Here is a 17,398-nt window from a genome sequence, read left to right on the forward strand (position 1 = left end):
CTGCCACCAAGGAAGTTATGCTTTTATGTGTGATTGTTTGTTTGTTAGCAGGATTTAGCAAAAGAACTGAATGAATTTGCGCCAAACGTGGTGGAGGGATGGGGCATGGACCATGACTATTTCAGAGGAACATCCATCCCTCTAAAATGAAGCAACAAAACCCTGACTCCGGTTTATGTTTCTGTCTGTGTGTCCTCAGAGTCCAGAGGCCAGGTCACAGTGACTCAGCCTGAAGCAGTGAGCTCTGCTCTGGGAAGCTCCGTCACCATCAGCTGTAGAACCAGTCAGAGCGTTGAAAGTTCAAACCATTTAGTGTGGCACCAATAGAGAGATGGAGACAAACCTAAACTGCTTCTTTACTATGTTTCCACTCGAGCATCAGGGATTCCACATCGTTTTACAGGCAGCGGATCAAACTCTGACTTCACTCTGACCATCAGTGATGTTCAGGTTGAAGATGCAGCAGTTTACTACTGTCAGAGTCTTCACGAAATCAACAGTCAGTCAGTCAGTATCTGTTCACACAGTCAGACTGAACAGAAACTGAACTGACTGTTCAGATAAAATGAATAGTCCTGCACAGGATCATTCATTCAGTTAACTCTCAGTAATGACTGTGTGTTCACTGACTCTGTGTGTTTGTATGTGTGTCCTGCCTCTCTGCAGCTGATCAGAGGCCAGTGTTGATCAGGTGCTGACAAATTATGATTTAAGCTGTATTTTGTGAGATATTAAACATCTACAAACAATTCATTTCACAGTAAAACAAATTGATATGAGATAGTTGTGAAGGAAAACACTCCAATAAATCCCGCCAAATCTAAATACTGATCATAGATAATTATTTATTGTAGATTTTGTCCCACAGTGATGATTGATAATAATGGTGTATAATGAGGACTTTTTCATGAAAGTCAAAACTACATAGAAATGAACAATGGCACACACCTAATTACTCCTCTGATAACTTGACTCATCCACTGATAAACAGCATCATCAGAGTGACCCTGTCTCTGTCAGAGCATTTCCATAGAGAGCCACTTTGCATCAGCAGCACCATGCTCCAGTGCTCTGGGACACTTTATAGTCCTGAGACTTGAAGGCTGGATGACTGACAGCTGTCCTTCATGACAAGACACGCCACAGAAATCCTTGTCATCCAAAACATGACTCTGATCTCCGTCCTCATCTGGACTCTCCTCTGCTGCTGCTTCACAGGTAAAGTCCAGAGAATCAAACTCCACTCCTCTATCAACATCTGTCCCTCGGAAATGAAGCAACAAAACCATGATGCTCCTTTGTGTTTCTGTCCGTGTCCTCAGAGTCCAGAGGACAGGTCACAGTGACTCAGCCTGAAGCAGTGAGCTCTGCTCTGGGAGGCTCTGTCACCATCAGCTGTAGAACCAGTCAGAACGTTGAAAGTTCAAACCGTTTAGTGTGGCACCAACAGATAGATGGAGACAAACCTAAACTGCTTCTTTACTATGTTTCCACTCGAGCATCAGGGATTCCACATCGTTTTACAGGCAGCGGATCAAACTCTGACTTCACTCTGACCATCAGTGATGTTCAAGCTGAAGATGCAGCAGTTTACTACTGTCAGAGTCTTCACGAAATCAACAGTCAGCTTCTGTTCACACAGTAAAAAACCATTGTACAAAAACCTGAAACCGACCTGACTACTGCAGAGACTGATACAGTTCAGTGGGGACACACACACACACACACACACACACACACACACACACACACACACACACACACACACACACACACACACGATAATATAATAATATGATAATATAAACTTCTTCATAATGCTAATACAGCACATTCTTTACATATTTACTCAGATTTATGACACTTTCTAGACTTTCAACATGAAAGTCACAAAAGGCACAAAAGCCTCAATGGTGCTGGAACAGAGGATGATTTTCTCTTCCTATCATGGCTGGAAGAAACGTAATATAATAATGATCTTTGTAGTATTTTGATGACAAAATATCAGATGTTGTAGGAGCCACTGCATCACATGAAGTCACAGCCTGTTTCTTAAGTCATTTCTGAGCGTTTTCACACTCAGCTGAGTTTATTCTCTCATGTAACTAATGGAAATATTATTTCTTACAACAACACAGGAAAACAACTGATGTGATGAACAGGTCTTTATTGTATTGAAAAAATAAACAAACATTACAATGAGCAACAAAACCTCATGAACGAAGCATAGCGTCAGACAATGAGTGAGACAAAGAGACGGAGAGACACAGTGAGAGTGGACACTGAGAACAGGAGCAAAGCCTCAGAGAGTCAGGGCAGGACTAGGAGCACTGGTCTGTCATCAATGTCTCTGACACTGGAGTCTGGGAGCCCTGAGTGGCCTCACAGGTCACAGAGCCCGCCTTCCTCCACTGGTCTGCAGGGAGCCACAGGGTGCTGCTCCAGCTGTAGGTGCCGTCCTTCCCCAGCACTGCAGGGCTCCTGCTCACCTCCCAGCTGCTGCTGCTGCTGCTGCCGTCCACCTTCCAGGCCAGGCTCCAGCCTGAGGGGAAGCCCTTGTTGGCCAGGCACATGAGCATGGCCTTCCCGTTCTGCACCTCCACGCTGGAGGGTGGCAGCACCGTCAGGGTGGGATGAACATCACCTAGGAGACACCAATCAGCTTAGAGGACAGGGACCACTGCTGTCACTCAAACACCTTTACTGTGTGAGAGCAGATTTTGTCCTTTAAGGAGTCTGTGTCAGGTGGTTTTTCTGCTCCAACAGTCACTCACTCACACATGGTTTCACTTCCCTTTAAGAAGCATCTCATGCAAATCAGCACAGAGAGAATCATCACACACTTTGACCTGAAATATATCAAACTACTCTGAAAATAGAAGAACATTTGACTTTTTTTTTCTGAAAATGATCTAAACCTTTAACTGTACATTTCAGAAGAAACATAAAGAAATAAAGGAAATAACCTGACAACAAACAATGTGCAATGTTTAGTAGACTGGAAATTCTCACTTTTTTAAATCATATCTTTGTCTGCATTCTCTTGATTTTGACAAAGGGAATCTTAATTCATCTTTAAAAAGAGGTTTGGCTTTGAAACAGAAAAATGAATCTTAGAAAACATATATAAAATAGATTGAAGTTTTATCTTTTCTGCAGTTCAGCGTACATTTCAATATGACAGGCATGTGTAAAGAAGAGTTTAGCAAAGCTTCTCTGAATTCAGCTCCACGATGGAGGAGAAATATACAAGTGTTTTAAATAAAACAAGATGATTTTATCTGCTGCAAACATCCAAAAACTGAATTTAAAACACGACTTTACAATATTGTATTTAATATTTTTTTGCAGAAACTTACTTCCAACATCCAGTCTGGTTCCTCCACCAAAAGTCCACCACAGTGATACAAAGTCATTGAGCCATCGTACAAAAACCTCTCAGTGTAGAGAGACACGATTCTCCGACTGTCAGAATGAACTAAACCTACAAACCCTCCAGATGCAGCTTCACCCTTAAATCTGGGAATAATGATTCATCCTCTGGTTTAATGTTTTATATTCATTCCAGTTTTTTTTTTTTACTATTTCTATCGCTAAAACAAACTTTGTCTCCTGGTCAAAATGTTTAGTTCAAAAATTATAGAAATTAATCACTTTACAAACATTTGACTTACTTCCAACATCCAGTCTGGTTCCTCCACCGAAAGTCCACCACAGTGATACAAACTCATTGAGCCGTCGTACAAAAACCTCTGCCTGTAGAGCGACACAGAGCTCTGACTCTGAAACAAACAGACGCATCAAAGTTAGTCTCTATTTGCAATATTTATGGTGTCTGATATAAAAAAATAACAACAGCCGCAAAATCCCAGAAGGTTTATTTTTTCATTCCATGCATTCATTTTCAAATTAATATAAGGTTAGTTTACTATAAAAAAAAATAATCAAAAAGGAGAAGTTTTGAAACAAAATGTGTCCAGAAGAATAAAAACAAAGTTCCATTAAAAGAAAGTGGAAATATTCACTGATTGATCACTGATTGATCAGTTGATAAACATCATCATCAGAATGACCCTGTCTCTGTCAGAGCATTTCCATAGAGAGCCACTTTGCATCAGCAGCACCATGCTCCAGTGCTCTGGGACACTTTATAGTCCTGAGACTTGAAGGCTGGATGACTGACAGCTGTCCTTCATGACAAGACAAGCCACAGAAATCCACCTCAAAACATGACTCTGATCTCTGTCCTCATCTGGACTCTCCTCTGCTGCTGCTTCACAGGTAAAGTCCAGAGAATCAAACTCCTCTTCTCTATCAACATCTGTCCCTCAGAAATGAAGCTGACTAAACCGTGACTCTGCTTTATGTTTCTGTCTGTGTGTCCTCAGAGTCCAGAGGCCAGGTCACGCTGACTCAGCCTGAAGCAGTGAGCTCTGCTCTGGGAGGCTCCGTCACCATCAGCTGTAGAACCAGTCAGAACGTTCATGTTTGGAGCAACAACCAGCTTTTAGCCTGGCACCAACGGAAAGATGGAGAAACTCCTAAACTGCTTATTTACTTTTCTTCCACCCGAGCATCAGGGATTGCAGGTCATTTTACAGGCAGTGGATCAAACTCTGACTTCACTCTGACCATCAGTGGAGTCCAGGTTGAAGATGCAGCAGTTTACTACTGTCAGAGTGAACATTATATCAACAGTCAGCATCTGTTCACACAGTGAGAAACCATCGTACAAAAACCTGAAACTGAAGTGACTGCTGCAGCTTGAAGCTGCTGCAGAGATTGATACAGTTCACTGAGGACACACACACACACATACGTACACGCACGCACACACACACACACACACACACACACACACACACACACACACACACACACACACACACACACACACACACAGTATCTCTTATACAAGTAAACAGATATTGTAAGTGCCCCCTTTACCAAACTTTAATGGGTTCTTTCCTGGCTCAGACCCCATCCCTCCACCAAGTTTGGTGCAAATCAATTCACAACCTTTTGTGTAATCCTTCCATAACCGCAGTAAATCAGCCTTTATGCTGATGACTTCCTTTTATCATAATCACTACGCCCTCATCTTCCCTTATGAATCAGATCAGAATTGAATGCGGGCTTTCTGGTTACTCCCCCTAATTTTAAACGTGCAACAAATCTCTTCCATGTATGAGAAATGTAAGATCATTTGAAATGTTGGAATCATTTTTCCATATATCAGACTTTAGAAAAACATACAAAACTCTTCCAGTCTTTCCTAGAATCAGTTTCTTCTTTGTTATTTGTTTTATTACAGCCTCACGACACCATCAGAGCAGCTCTTTTAACTGTGATCTGATGAGACTGTATTGATCAGTATTTGGTGGATTTGGGGCCTTTCACACCGCTCACTGAACATCTGTCTGAAAAAACAGCCTCGGCCTATAATTAGCCTCAGAGTTCTTTAGAATTCACATCAGCCTCTTGAGCTGCTTGGTGGAAAACAAACGAAGTTTTCTCATTATATCTTTACCATTCATAACTCTTCATGTCACAGATAATTTAAAGTAAACTCTCTCAGCACTGATGAGAAACAGCACGAAACACTGAGGACAGCTACAGTTGACTGATTCTGTGTGTTTGCATATGTGTCCTGCCTCTGTGCTCTCAGCTGTTAAGAGGCCAGTGTCGATCAGTGTCTGTCCAGGTTTCTCAGAGCCACTGACACACTGGCAGCACAATGATGATGTCTATGACTCTTCTGCTGGCCACCCTGGGGCTTCTTGTTCAGGGTGAGACTTTGCTCAGGATGCAACCAGGTTGACCACAATGATGTTCTGCTGTAATGGAGAAACACTGAAACTTGCAGCAGTGACCTTCTTCTATCTATTGTCCATCTTAAAGAAGTGATCCTCTTGTGTTTGAGTGTTGATCATCTTTCTCCAAGCTGAATTTGTCTCAATAACCCTTCTCGAAATCACATTCATTTTTTTGTTTATATACTGTTTTTTTTTCTCTTTTTTTAAATCATACTTCTGTAGTTCAACAGGATTATGGATATTAGGCTGGTACAAATTAAACCTTATGAAATAGGGTGACCTGTTGACCTCAGGGTCAAGAATATCCAGGTGATTTTCAATGTAATGTTCAGGAAACTTTAAAAAAAAAAAAAAAAAAAACTTAAAATATAATATTAAAACTGTACACCTGTTAAAAACAGAGGTGACAGATGATAACGTGTTTTTTTCCTGCATATAAAACGCTGTAAGATATAATAATATATGAGACCATTTTCATATCTGAAAAATAGTGACTAGTGAAAAAAAATACACAGCTCGTAAATAAAAACTCAGTAGGGCTGTTCTTTCTGTGTTTTTAATAATATTGACATAAACCTTGGATCATGAAATGTGAACTAAGAACTTTGTGATATGCTCTTTTGCTGATGATACTCAATAATTTGCTTCTGATCCATAAAACTCTATTCAGCATTTAATGTGAACAAAATTTTGGACTTATCGAATTAACAGCCTCTTTTTGTCCTTCCATTGATGCCTCATTTCCACCTGGTTGCTTTAGGAAACCACCGCTAAACACAGACACTGGATAAGCAGCAGCACCGTTAGAATGGGGGCAACTTGACCCAGTGGAGGAGGGAGATTAAAACAGCGGAGAGATTAAAACAGTTTATTTAAGGTTATTTAAGGTAAAGTATATTCCGTCCTGTGGACTGCAGCAGGGGAAGCTACTGCTTCGGTTAGTTTTCCTCAGATTGTATGAAACTAGTTTTTGTTTTTTCCGCCTCTGAGCTCAGTAACCATAACAACAGACAGGCATCACTGCTGAAGCGTGGCAACAGACAGGTTTCAGTACTAAAGATAAAAATTTGAAACTATCAAGCTGTTACTCCAGTGTAAATTTGCAAACAAAATATTCTGAGTTCCTATTTCAGTGTTCTCATCAGATGCAGATTGTGAAGCTTTTATCATTTGCTGTTTCAAACAAAAACCTTGTAAATGATGGTTTGTGTTTTATTGACGTGAGCAGGAGTCATCACTGAACAGTCAGATTTCATTACAGTAACATGCAAATCATAACTATTAACCACTGAACTTCTTTTTCAAACTCATGAATTTCTCCTAATAACAAATTTGAGTTTCCATGAGAGAGATCAAGAAACACACATAGACATTAAACACTGAACCAAATGTTACAGGAAGTTAATGAGCCAGAACATTAAAAATTAATTAAGAAAAAAAAATACTTTAACATGAAACCATTTTTAATTACTGCATTTCAGAGCATTTCCATAGAGAGCCACTTTGCATCAGCAGCACCATGCTCCAGTGCTCTGGGACACTTAATAGTCCTGAGACTTGAAGGCTGGATGACTGACAGCTGTCCTTCATGACAAGACAAGCCACAGAAATCCTTGTCATCCAAAACATGACTCTGACCTCCGTCCTCATCTGGACTCTCCTCTGCTGCTGTTTCACAGGTAAAGTCCAGAGAATCAAACTCATCTCCTCCATCAACATCTGTCCCTCAGAAATGAAGCCGACTAAACCGTGACTCTGCTTTGTGTTTCTGTCTCTGTGTCCTCAGAATCCAGAGGCCAGATCACGCTGACTCAGCCTGAAGCAGTGAGCTCTGCTCTGGGAGGCTCTGTCACCATCAGCTGTAGAACCAGTCAGAACGTTCATGTTTGGAGCAACAACCAGCTTTTAGCCTGGTTCCAACAGAGAGATGGAGAAACTCCTAAACTGCTTATTTACTTTTCTTCCACTCGAGCATCAGGGATTGCAGGTCGTTTTACAGGCAGTGGATCAAACTCTGACTTCACTCTGACCATCAGTGGAGTCCAGGTTGAAGATGCAGCAGTTTACTACTGTCAGAGTGAACATTATATCAACAGTCAGCATGTGTTCACACAGTGAGAAACCATCGTACAAAAACCTGAAACTGAAGTGACTGCTGCAGCTGGAAGCTGCTGCAGAGATTGATACAGTTCACTGAGGACACACACACACACACACAACCTATGAACATGTATCAATACAAGATCATCAGCAAAAAAAAAAGATCACATTCTCCATTCCATTCATATCCCATTATAATCCCATGTTATAATCCCAACTGATTCACCAAGAAATCAAACAAGATAAAAAAAAAAATCAACAGGAAGAAAATCGAGTTCCAATCTGGGACACTTAATGAGAAAAGGCTTGATCGTGACCTTTGACCTCCTATTCACACTGGGTCTCAACTCATTTATAACCTTCATGATCAAAGATGGTCCAAACGAAACCTCAATGTCCCTCAAATCTCACAACACTTCATAACAAAAATCATAACAAAGACATGTGACCTACTTTATAAAACTGGATCTACATCTATGAATATAAGTCTATATGAAGACAATTAAATCACAGTAGAACATTTCTGGAGAAAATATGAACGTGTCTGCTGCTTGGTGAGTATCCGGGACAATCGGCTGTCAGATGCTGGGTGTCTGGACAAGTGGATGTGAGGGAGCACTCATCCAGGAGTACCTGAAGGACCATGGGTGATGTTATTTGTGGCACCGATGGTCCTACTAAAACCACAGATAGTGGTACTGGTGATAATATAACTGGAACAGCAGTGTCACTACAGGTATCAAGGCCTTGTTAAGATCATCAGCAGCAGCTGTGTTGATCTGCCTTAAAGCTAAAATTTGGTATTTCCTGCTAGGAGAGGAACATATAACATACAACATATGTATAAAAAGAAACATGGGGAAAAATAATATGTGCCTGCTGTGCTGAACAGTTAAACAGTGGATAAAAATACAAACGTGTGCCACAACGCCACCATCTGGCATTCAGCTTCACCTACCAAACACCACTGCTGGAGCATTCTTGTCCCCCCCCCCATCCATGACACTGTGTGTACACTTTGGAAGTTAGTTTACAAGGAATGAAAGTGCATGCCACATCAATCAAACTGACTTTGGAGGTCACCTGGAAATTTTTTGCAGCTGTGTTCATTCCACACATACACAGTTTCCACTGTGTATTGCATTGTGGGCCAACAATTTAAAAAGTTAAGTTAATATCAGCTGTAACTTACTGGTTATACTTCTACAACTCACCGTTAGACTTTCAGCACAGAGAGGAAGGGAGGTATGAAACATTCCAGCAAGTACTGATATTATAAGATTTTTCCAGCAGATTATGATAACAGTATTCTAGTGAGACATTCCAGCAGTAAATCAGGTCAACAGTTTATTGTCTTGTTGCAGTACCTCTCTGTCTGTACATCAGCTCGTCTCATGTCGCCCCTGTGCGTTTGCTCTGAGCACACACTTTTTCTCACAGACGGACAATTGCAGACTTGCCAGCAAACATTTCCACAACGAGACCATTTCCCTGAATCATTAGGGCGTCCCTTTACTCTCCGTAAAGTTCACATCATCCCTGATGCCTGCCGGGAAGAGAAGTGTGATGGTAACTGTTTGAACAAAATTTACAGTTTACTGGTGGCCTGTCAAGAAAGGACAGGCGAGCGGAGTAGTTGTTGACATTTCCCAGGCATTTGCTTCTGTGTGGACATATGTCTCCAACAAGCAGCGACACCTAACAAAGCCAGGCTGAAAAACATGCTCTTCAAACGCTTACGTCTCCCTGCCACTGTTTACTCATGCGTGCCTGCACTGTTTACTCCTTGCTCTTTTGGCGCAAACGACTCAAGATACTCCAGAACTGAAGAAGTGGATGAAGCTACAGCTCTACAGTTTTACTGCTCAGAGTTAAATTCAACTGACTGAACTGTCATCAAGAACACTGGCCATGCTCTGCCTGCTCTGTGTGGCTGCAGCTGATATAACTGGTAATAAGTGAGTATCATGTCATTGTCATCGGTACATGTACTGTATCTCTGTTCTAATCAAACTGCGATGTATGCGTACATGTTAAAATCTTCATTATTTACACGCCATGACCAACAAACTGTTGTTGCCATGGTTTCAATGACATTAACCCCTGTACTGGTTTATTGCCAGGGTAATAAACTGGTGTTGCAGGATGTTTAGTCACTGTAAACAATTTAACGTGTACTCGATTCTTTGAGTTGTATATTTTATGCTGTATATGGTGAAGTGTTGACTTTAGAATAACAGCATCTGCTCTTATTACACACTTTAACTAAACACGCACACGCTCCACATTCCTCTGCAGAATCTCCACGGGACAGGTTTGGATTTCCTCAGGGCTCTGCTGGATATATCAGACTTTATTTCCAAAATACAAGACAACTGACACGGGGATGGAAGAGAAACCGGGCTCACAGTCCTCATCCTCACATTCCCAAAATCTCAATGGTGACTCACCTGATGTTTACTCAGTCAGATCAGAAAATCCATATTAATCTCATCACTTCTACACTGCACTACTACACTACTACACCTGCACCTACACAATAATAACCTGAATACAGGGCATGGGTCATCCAACAGGACAGTGACCCAAAACACATCTGTGGAGAGATCTCAAAACAGCAGTTGGGAGAAGGCATCATTCAAATCTGAAAGACCTGGAGCAGTTTGCGAAAGAAGAGTGGTCCAGAATTCCAGTAGAGAGGTGTAAGAAACTTATTCATGGTTAAGGGTGTGCTACCAAATATTAAGTTAAGGGTGCCAATATTTTTGTCCAGTTCTGTGTGGAATTGTATCAGGTTTGACTTCTTTCTCTTTTGTGTGTGTGTGTGTGTGTGTTGTTCCAATGCAAACAAAAGAAATAAACATGTGAATACCAAAACATTTGCAATTGCAAAAGTTCTGGGAATTGGTATAGTATTTCCCCCATGACTGTATGTCTGTCCTTCACCACAACCTTCAGCACACTCCACTTCCAAACCAGGAAGTAGAGAATCACACCAGACGTCTGTAAATCTGCGGCCATCTGACTGGTTCTTATAAACAGTGAAGTATGTGCTCATGCTCATATGATTTTTCCACCGCCCACCTGTGGGCCCAGCATGCTGCGCCTCAGTGGTGCTGCTAACAATAGTCAATGACAAGCCATGAAAAGCAATTTGACAAAGGAATGCTGTGTTATTAAGGAGAAAGGCATGTCAAGTACTAAAGGGGTTTAAAAGCCTATAGGTTTGAGCCAGTATCTGTTTATCACAATGAACTGTGACAGCTAAGCTCTCATCTGTGTTTCATGAATCTACTGAGAACCATCCCCCCTGTGGTTTTAAGGGTATATGTCTGACAAACTTCAGGCTGTGCTGTGGGTTCTGCACAGTTTAGATATATGCATATTTGTTAAAAGCATGTTGTAACAGTCGTTTGTTTTCCTTTACAAACAGGCAGGTGATTTAACTGTCAGCTTTCCAGTTCTGAACAATAAAAAAAAAATGATGCTGTGACAGAATGGGGATCAAGAGAAAGCAGCACATACTGTGATTCATAAAACACAGGAAACGGATAATAAAGATCAGCAGCCATGTTGACATGTTGTAGCATCAGGCTGGAATGCATGTCTAAAGGGGCCAGTTGAACTGTTGTTAATGAGAGGCCATGTTGATTTACGGCAACTGTTAACTGCTTTTAGTTATTGCAGCTCCAATCGCCCTTACAAGAAATGAGGTCAGCAAACAAAAGCTGCTCAACCTTTTTCTTTTCCAGCACGGCTAATTGACATTCCTGTTGTCAAAGTAACACGTTAAGAGGAAACTGCTAAGCTAGTAAGCATAATACACTGTTTCCTTGGTAAATCGCTGGTGTGGAGGCAGCAGCAGCAGCAGCAGCACCAGGCAGGCAGTTCTCAACAATGGTCATGTGACAGCTCTCTGCAGACTGGTTATGAGTAAGCTATTTTTACCTGTACACTGAGAAGCTCCGTGAGTGAAATGTGTTACTTTGTAACAAGACATCAGAATAAAAAGTCAAGTGGAGACTCCTAAAGCTATGTTATTTTATTCAGTCTCTTATGAGTCTGTCTTAATATTAAGACAGACAGAATCATGTAAATGTCCTACAAACCCATAGTTCAACCCACATAGTTTTTTTTTTGTGTTTGTATGTATTTTTCCTAAAAGTGTCAACTCTCTACAACATTCAGTGAAAAAGCTCCATCATATCCTGAAGAGCTCATAGTATCCCATCACCCCACTACGACACTGTGCTCCCAGAGCGCAGGCTTTCGCATACAGTTTCCAGGGCTAGAATAGGAGGCAGATCCTTCAGCTCTCAGGCTCCTCTGCTGTGGAACCATCTACCACTTTGCTAAAACTGTTCCTCTATGATAAAGCTCAGGTGAGCCCTGAGCCATCTCTTAGCTATGCTGCTATAGGCCGAGGCTGCTGTGGGAACTCCCATGATGCACTGAGCTCTACTCTCTTCTTCTCTCTCTCTCCCTCTCTATGTATGTTTATGGTCTCTCTCCCTCTCTGTCTCCTCTCTCACCAGTTTCTCTTCTCCCAACCCAGCCGGCTGAGGCAAATACTCCCTCCACCCTGAGTCCAGCACTGTTGGAGTTTTTCCTCTCCACTTTCTCCAAGCGCTGCTCATGGTGGGAACTGTTGGGTTTCTCTCTCATACATACTGAACACTGTAAAGTGCCTTGAGATACTGTACGTTCGTATAATTTGTTGCTGTATAAATAAAATGGAATCGAACTAAACTGGTGCAGGCCTCTAAATGTAACTTGTTTTTCTTATATGTTGTGTATTGAGTGTTTTGCACCTTTCAGGCCACTAGAGTGCAGGGCACACTAACATGGAAACAAGTGGAAATAAAACAATATGCTTCATTACCCTGCCAAAATATTAAGCTACAGACTACATGGAGTTGATAAACTGTAAAATCAGGAAGAATAAATGAACTGAAAAAATTACCTGTAAATGAAAAAAATGCATAACTGTAATTGTCACATCCAAGGCAGCCAGGAACACGAGGGAAGAGAGGACCCAAGTGCAAAAATACCCAAGGCAAGAGTCCAAGGCCAGAGAACAAGACTTAAACAACTAAAAATCATCCATGAAGGAGAGAAAAAGGCTGGAAACATAAAACACAAAACAAACTCCTTACTTGAAAACAAAACGCAACCAAGGTAAATCCATGAGGGGGAAGACGCAAGGCACAGGTACAGGAATGAACACAGGGAACCAGCACAGGTAGAGACACAGGCAGACTCAGGTACAGACAAAGACAAACTGACCAGGACACAGAATCAACAAGACTTAAATACATGAAGTAATGGGCAACAGGTGACACCAATGACACCACGGGGAAGACAATCACAAATGGTGGGAAACTAGACAAAGACAGGAAGTAGAACAAGACCAGATACACTAGGGACAAGACTTCACAATAAAACAGGAAGTACTAACAGAACTAAACCAGGGTCCAGAAGCTCCAAATGTCCACAAAAGAGTTCAAAACAAAACAAAAGGGTTCAGAAAACAGCCCCTTAGCGACTGGTTATGACAGTGATTTACACTAACAGACACTAAAAGTTGTGTAAGTTAACCAAACCACAGCATTGAGAAAGAAGAATAATATCCACAGGCCAACAGGCACTAAGTCTAACCTGCCACACAGAGTTCACTATTAACGTTGTAAGGCTTAAATGTTCTAAGACTGAAAACACAGGCGAGTAGGCAGGAGAAGCTTTAGAACACAGGCTATTTCCTGGAGGCAGTAGCCTACGCATGCCTGTAAACACAATTCATAACAAACTCTCAGAAATACAAACGTGATTGGTCAGCACTGGTTACCTGTGATATTAGGATTGTACTGCTTGTTTTTAAAGCCTTGATCAGGTCAGGCTCCATAGCTTTTGTGGACTTCAGACATCCATCCATCCATCTGCTATATCACTTATCCTCTCAAGGGTCAGCGCTGTAGCCAAACCTGACTGTAAGAGGGAGGCAGGGGTAGACCCTGAACAGGTCTCCAGTCTATCACAGGGCTGACATTTAGAGACAAACAACCACTCACACTTATTTTCACACTTATGGACAACTTAGACTATCATTTTAAAGTAACTGTGGATTCCTCAGGCATTTCAATAGGCTCCACTTTGCTCTCAGATGGCACCTGGTGATTGCTGGACTCCTAGGTGCTAGAATTCAAATGCAGATGAGCCGAAGTGCCCCCTGCTGGTGTTTGGTACTGACACTTAATTAGAAACTCTCATATCGAGGAAAGGCACAGATATGTCTTGGGGTTAAACTGAACTCTCACCTGATTTGACTGCTGTTTTATCAGCAGCTCACAGACACGGAGGCAGAAAATGAGCGTTAGCTACAAATGTTATGAGGAAATCGGTGAGTTTATCAGATTCAATGATAAAATTCATTCCACTCCACAAAAGTGATGATATCCATCAGAAATAAGATGCAAACCTTTAAAAAAAATGCTCCAGCCCAGTGTGAATGGTGAATGCCCCCACATGCTGTTTCATCTGCAAATCTTCACCAGCTTTCATGTCTGCTGTGTGGACGTTGATTGACAGCTGTGGTTGACAGTTTGCCCACCTGCTGATCTCCTCAGCCACTGGACTCACACTGAGTCCAACTTTCAGAGCTTCTCTTTTTAGAATAAACAGTAAACACACAATTCTGCTGTGTTTGTGCAGAGGGGTTAGTCAAAATTCAAGTCAAGTCAAATTTATTTACGTAGCCCAATGTAACATTAAAAATAAATAATGAAAAAGATAAGTCATAAGTAAAATCACATTTGTACAGTTTGGATGATCAGGGCAATCACAACCTCCTCTCCGCCATGAAGATCTGGAAAGAGGCCAGACTACACAACACAACACAACACAACACAACACAACACAACACAACACAACACAACACAACACAACACATGGGAGGCACACTCACTCACATCATTCACACTTCTATGAGAAGGAAGCAAACACAAGCAAGGACAGAGAGATAAGGAGGTGGCTGGGACTCCTGGAGGACAAAGATCCAGATCCAAAACATCTGGAATTAGCCACCAACAAACGGGGGAGAGAGCTCAGGACTGCTGATGGTCCAGACCATCTGAGTGGAAAGAGAAGACAGGGGGACATATAGGAGACAATAGGAAGGTGGGGGGCAGCCTGAACGCTCATGTGTTTGAGAGAGAGAACAAACAGAGGGTCAAAGAGATGCAGTGTTTTGCAGAAAGTTTACCATAAACCATAAACTCACTGGCAGGACAACATGGACTGTACTGTACATTCTAGGTTTAATCAAATAATAAGCCACTCACTGACAGTTAAGACATGAAGATGAGTTTTAAGTTTGGATTTAAATGCCTCAGTGGAGTCAGACAGTCTGATGTCAGCAGGGAGCTTGTTCCAGAGGTTTGTGTGTGTGTGTGCCCTGCAGCCTGTGGATTTCTTTTGAACTCTGGAGACAGACAGGACCCCTGCATTCTTAGACCAATGGATGGAATATAAGGTTTCATTAGATCAGACCTTCCCTTTGAGGATTTTGTATCAAAAGCCCCTTTAGGTCTGATCTGACGTGGACTACGTGCCAGTGAAGGGAAGCTAAAACATGGTCAGAGTTTCACGTGACAGCCCTGAAAACAAAGTCTTTCAATAATCCAGTCTGGACGAGACAATGGTGTGAATTAAGGCCTCTGCATCTGCCACGGACAGAAAAGACCAAATTTTAGCTTTGTTACACAGATGAGAGAAGGAGATGGCTGTGATGTCTTTAATAAGAAGGACCATGTCATAAAAAAAATACACTGACTCTACTACATACTCTTTTGACTCCTATGCACCAAATCAAATGGTTCTGTGTGTTATTCTAAAGGGAAGTAATAAAAGGTATGTTTTTTCATATAATTTTTTAGAACATATTGTCTCTCATATTATTGCACTCAGGTACGTTTGGCTGCAGTTGGATGGCTCCAGTTCCCGTGATCACCAAAACTGCAAAAATGTGCTGATTGTGCCCACGTGCACCTACACCCACATGCACCTACACCACGAGTTTATATCTGCATCCTTTTGCAGGAAGTAGAGTCCATTAAATTTGTCCAGCACACGCTCCTCTTGAAATACAGAACAGCACTTAATCTGGAAATGAACGGAACTTGTGGCACAAACCAACGCATCGAGTGAGGTCAGTTTCATAGAGTCTCAGATCTGCTTCATTACTCGTCCAATCACAACGGAAATCAAGTGTTTATAGTTTTTGGAACAGCCACACTGGAAGGCGGAGTGCAAAGCCGGCCACCATGCAGGGGGGGGGGGGGGGGGGAATTGTTTAAAAATGGTGATAACATCTCACATTTATCCAGGGAGACATTCACAGTGCTGCACTCAGTTGTTCACAAAACAAAGTGTCGCAAACAAATGAAAAAATTGGTCTAGAGAGAAAAGTACAGTACCTGACAGGGTGGTCGCTGTGGTCTGACCATTCAGCATGCAGTCTAGAAGGAGTAGAAATGCCTCTTTGGTTTGTTTGCACAAGGTATCTTTGTACACAGGGCATGTGTGTCAACATGGAATCATTTTTTTTACTGTAGTATCATGTAAAGTTTTTATTTATCATTATTAAATTCTAATAGCAAAGAGGAAAGGCTGAGAAAGCTCTTTGTTCTCAGCAGTGTCACACTGTGGTTATTTGCTACCTGTTTTAGTCAGGCAATCACTGATAAGGCTTCAGAGCACTGCTTGTTTTCCCTTTCCTCACTCCTCCCATGAGATGTTAAGTGCAGGGAAATGAGCAGCCAGCGCTGTTGTGTTGATGTTCAGATCTGGAAAACATGAGGGAGCAATTTATCCTTGATGCACTCTGAGATTAACACGGTAAACATTTCACTTCATCTGACTTTGATGTATTAATGAGATGACACATATCTGAGTACACAAATTGTGCTGCAAGCCTAGTTTTTGTGAGGCTAACCAGTGGACCTTCCTCAGCAGAGTCTGTTCCATGGTAGATAAATCAGAAGAAACGCATTAAAAAAGGAGTAAGAAAAGTAAATGATATTGTTAATCCGACGAGTTCTGACAGTTGGCAGTTTGTCATGGTTTAAACAGGATTAAGTTGCATGCTCCACAATTGTATCATCCCTCACCTCATATCTCACCTCAGCTTCGAAAGGGCAGACTCAGCTGTAGCTAGTAACAAACCAATTATACGTAAGATGTTGAGATACTTGGAAAATGAATAAAAGATCCTGAATGTCTCTGTCATTCATTAGAGCACATCACGCAAAACTGCTCCATGTTGACATGATTCATCACATCATTCAAGCCACCAATCTCCTGATCCAGGTCTGGAGACTGAGGAGGCCTCTGATTCACTGTGATCATATTTTTTCTCTATTCCGATGTTTGATGTAAACAGTAACTGAAGGTCCAGACCTGCATCTCCAGGATTGGCTGATGTGAGA

At 41.7% G+C, this 17,398-nt stretch overlaps 4 gene segments (V, D, J or C); 3 read left to right on the plus strand and 1 right to left on the minus strand.

The window, feature by feature from the left end:
- Positions 1–207: 207 nt before the first annotated feature.
- Positions 208–1,657, plus strand: LOC121185014. The segment is given in 2 exon segments: positions 208–1,218; positions 1,323–1,657. Coding segments are annotated over 2 exon segments (414 nt in total).
- Positions 1,658–2,150: 493 nt separating this feature from the next.
- LOC121185012 lies at positions 2,151–4,166 on the minus strand. The segment is given in 2 exon segments: positions 2,151–2,644; positions 3,675–4,166. Coding segments are annotated over 2 exon segments (450 nt in total).
- On the plus strand, positions 4,091–4,721 carry LOC121185015. The segment is given in 2 exon segments: positions 4,091–4,281; positions 4,389–4,721. Coding segments are annotated over 2 exon segments (384 nt in total).
- A 2,680-nt stretch (positions 4,722–7,401) lies between these two features.
- On the plus strand, positions 7,402–7,934 carry LOC121184965. The segment is given in 2 exon segments: positions 7,402–7,495; positions 7,603–7,934. Coding segments are annotated over 2 exon segments (423 nt in total).
- Positions 7,935–17,398: the final 9,464 nt, after the last annotated feature.

This window comes from Toxotes jaculatrix, chromosome 7, assembly GCF_017976425.1.
Source record: "Toxotes jaculatrix isolate fToxJac2 chromosome 7, fToxJac2.pri, whole genome shotgun sequence".
NCBI classification, from domain to species: domain Eukaryota; kingdom Metazoa; phylum Chordata; class Actinopteri; family Toxotidae; genus Toxotes; species Toxotes jaculatrix.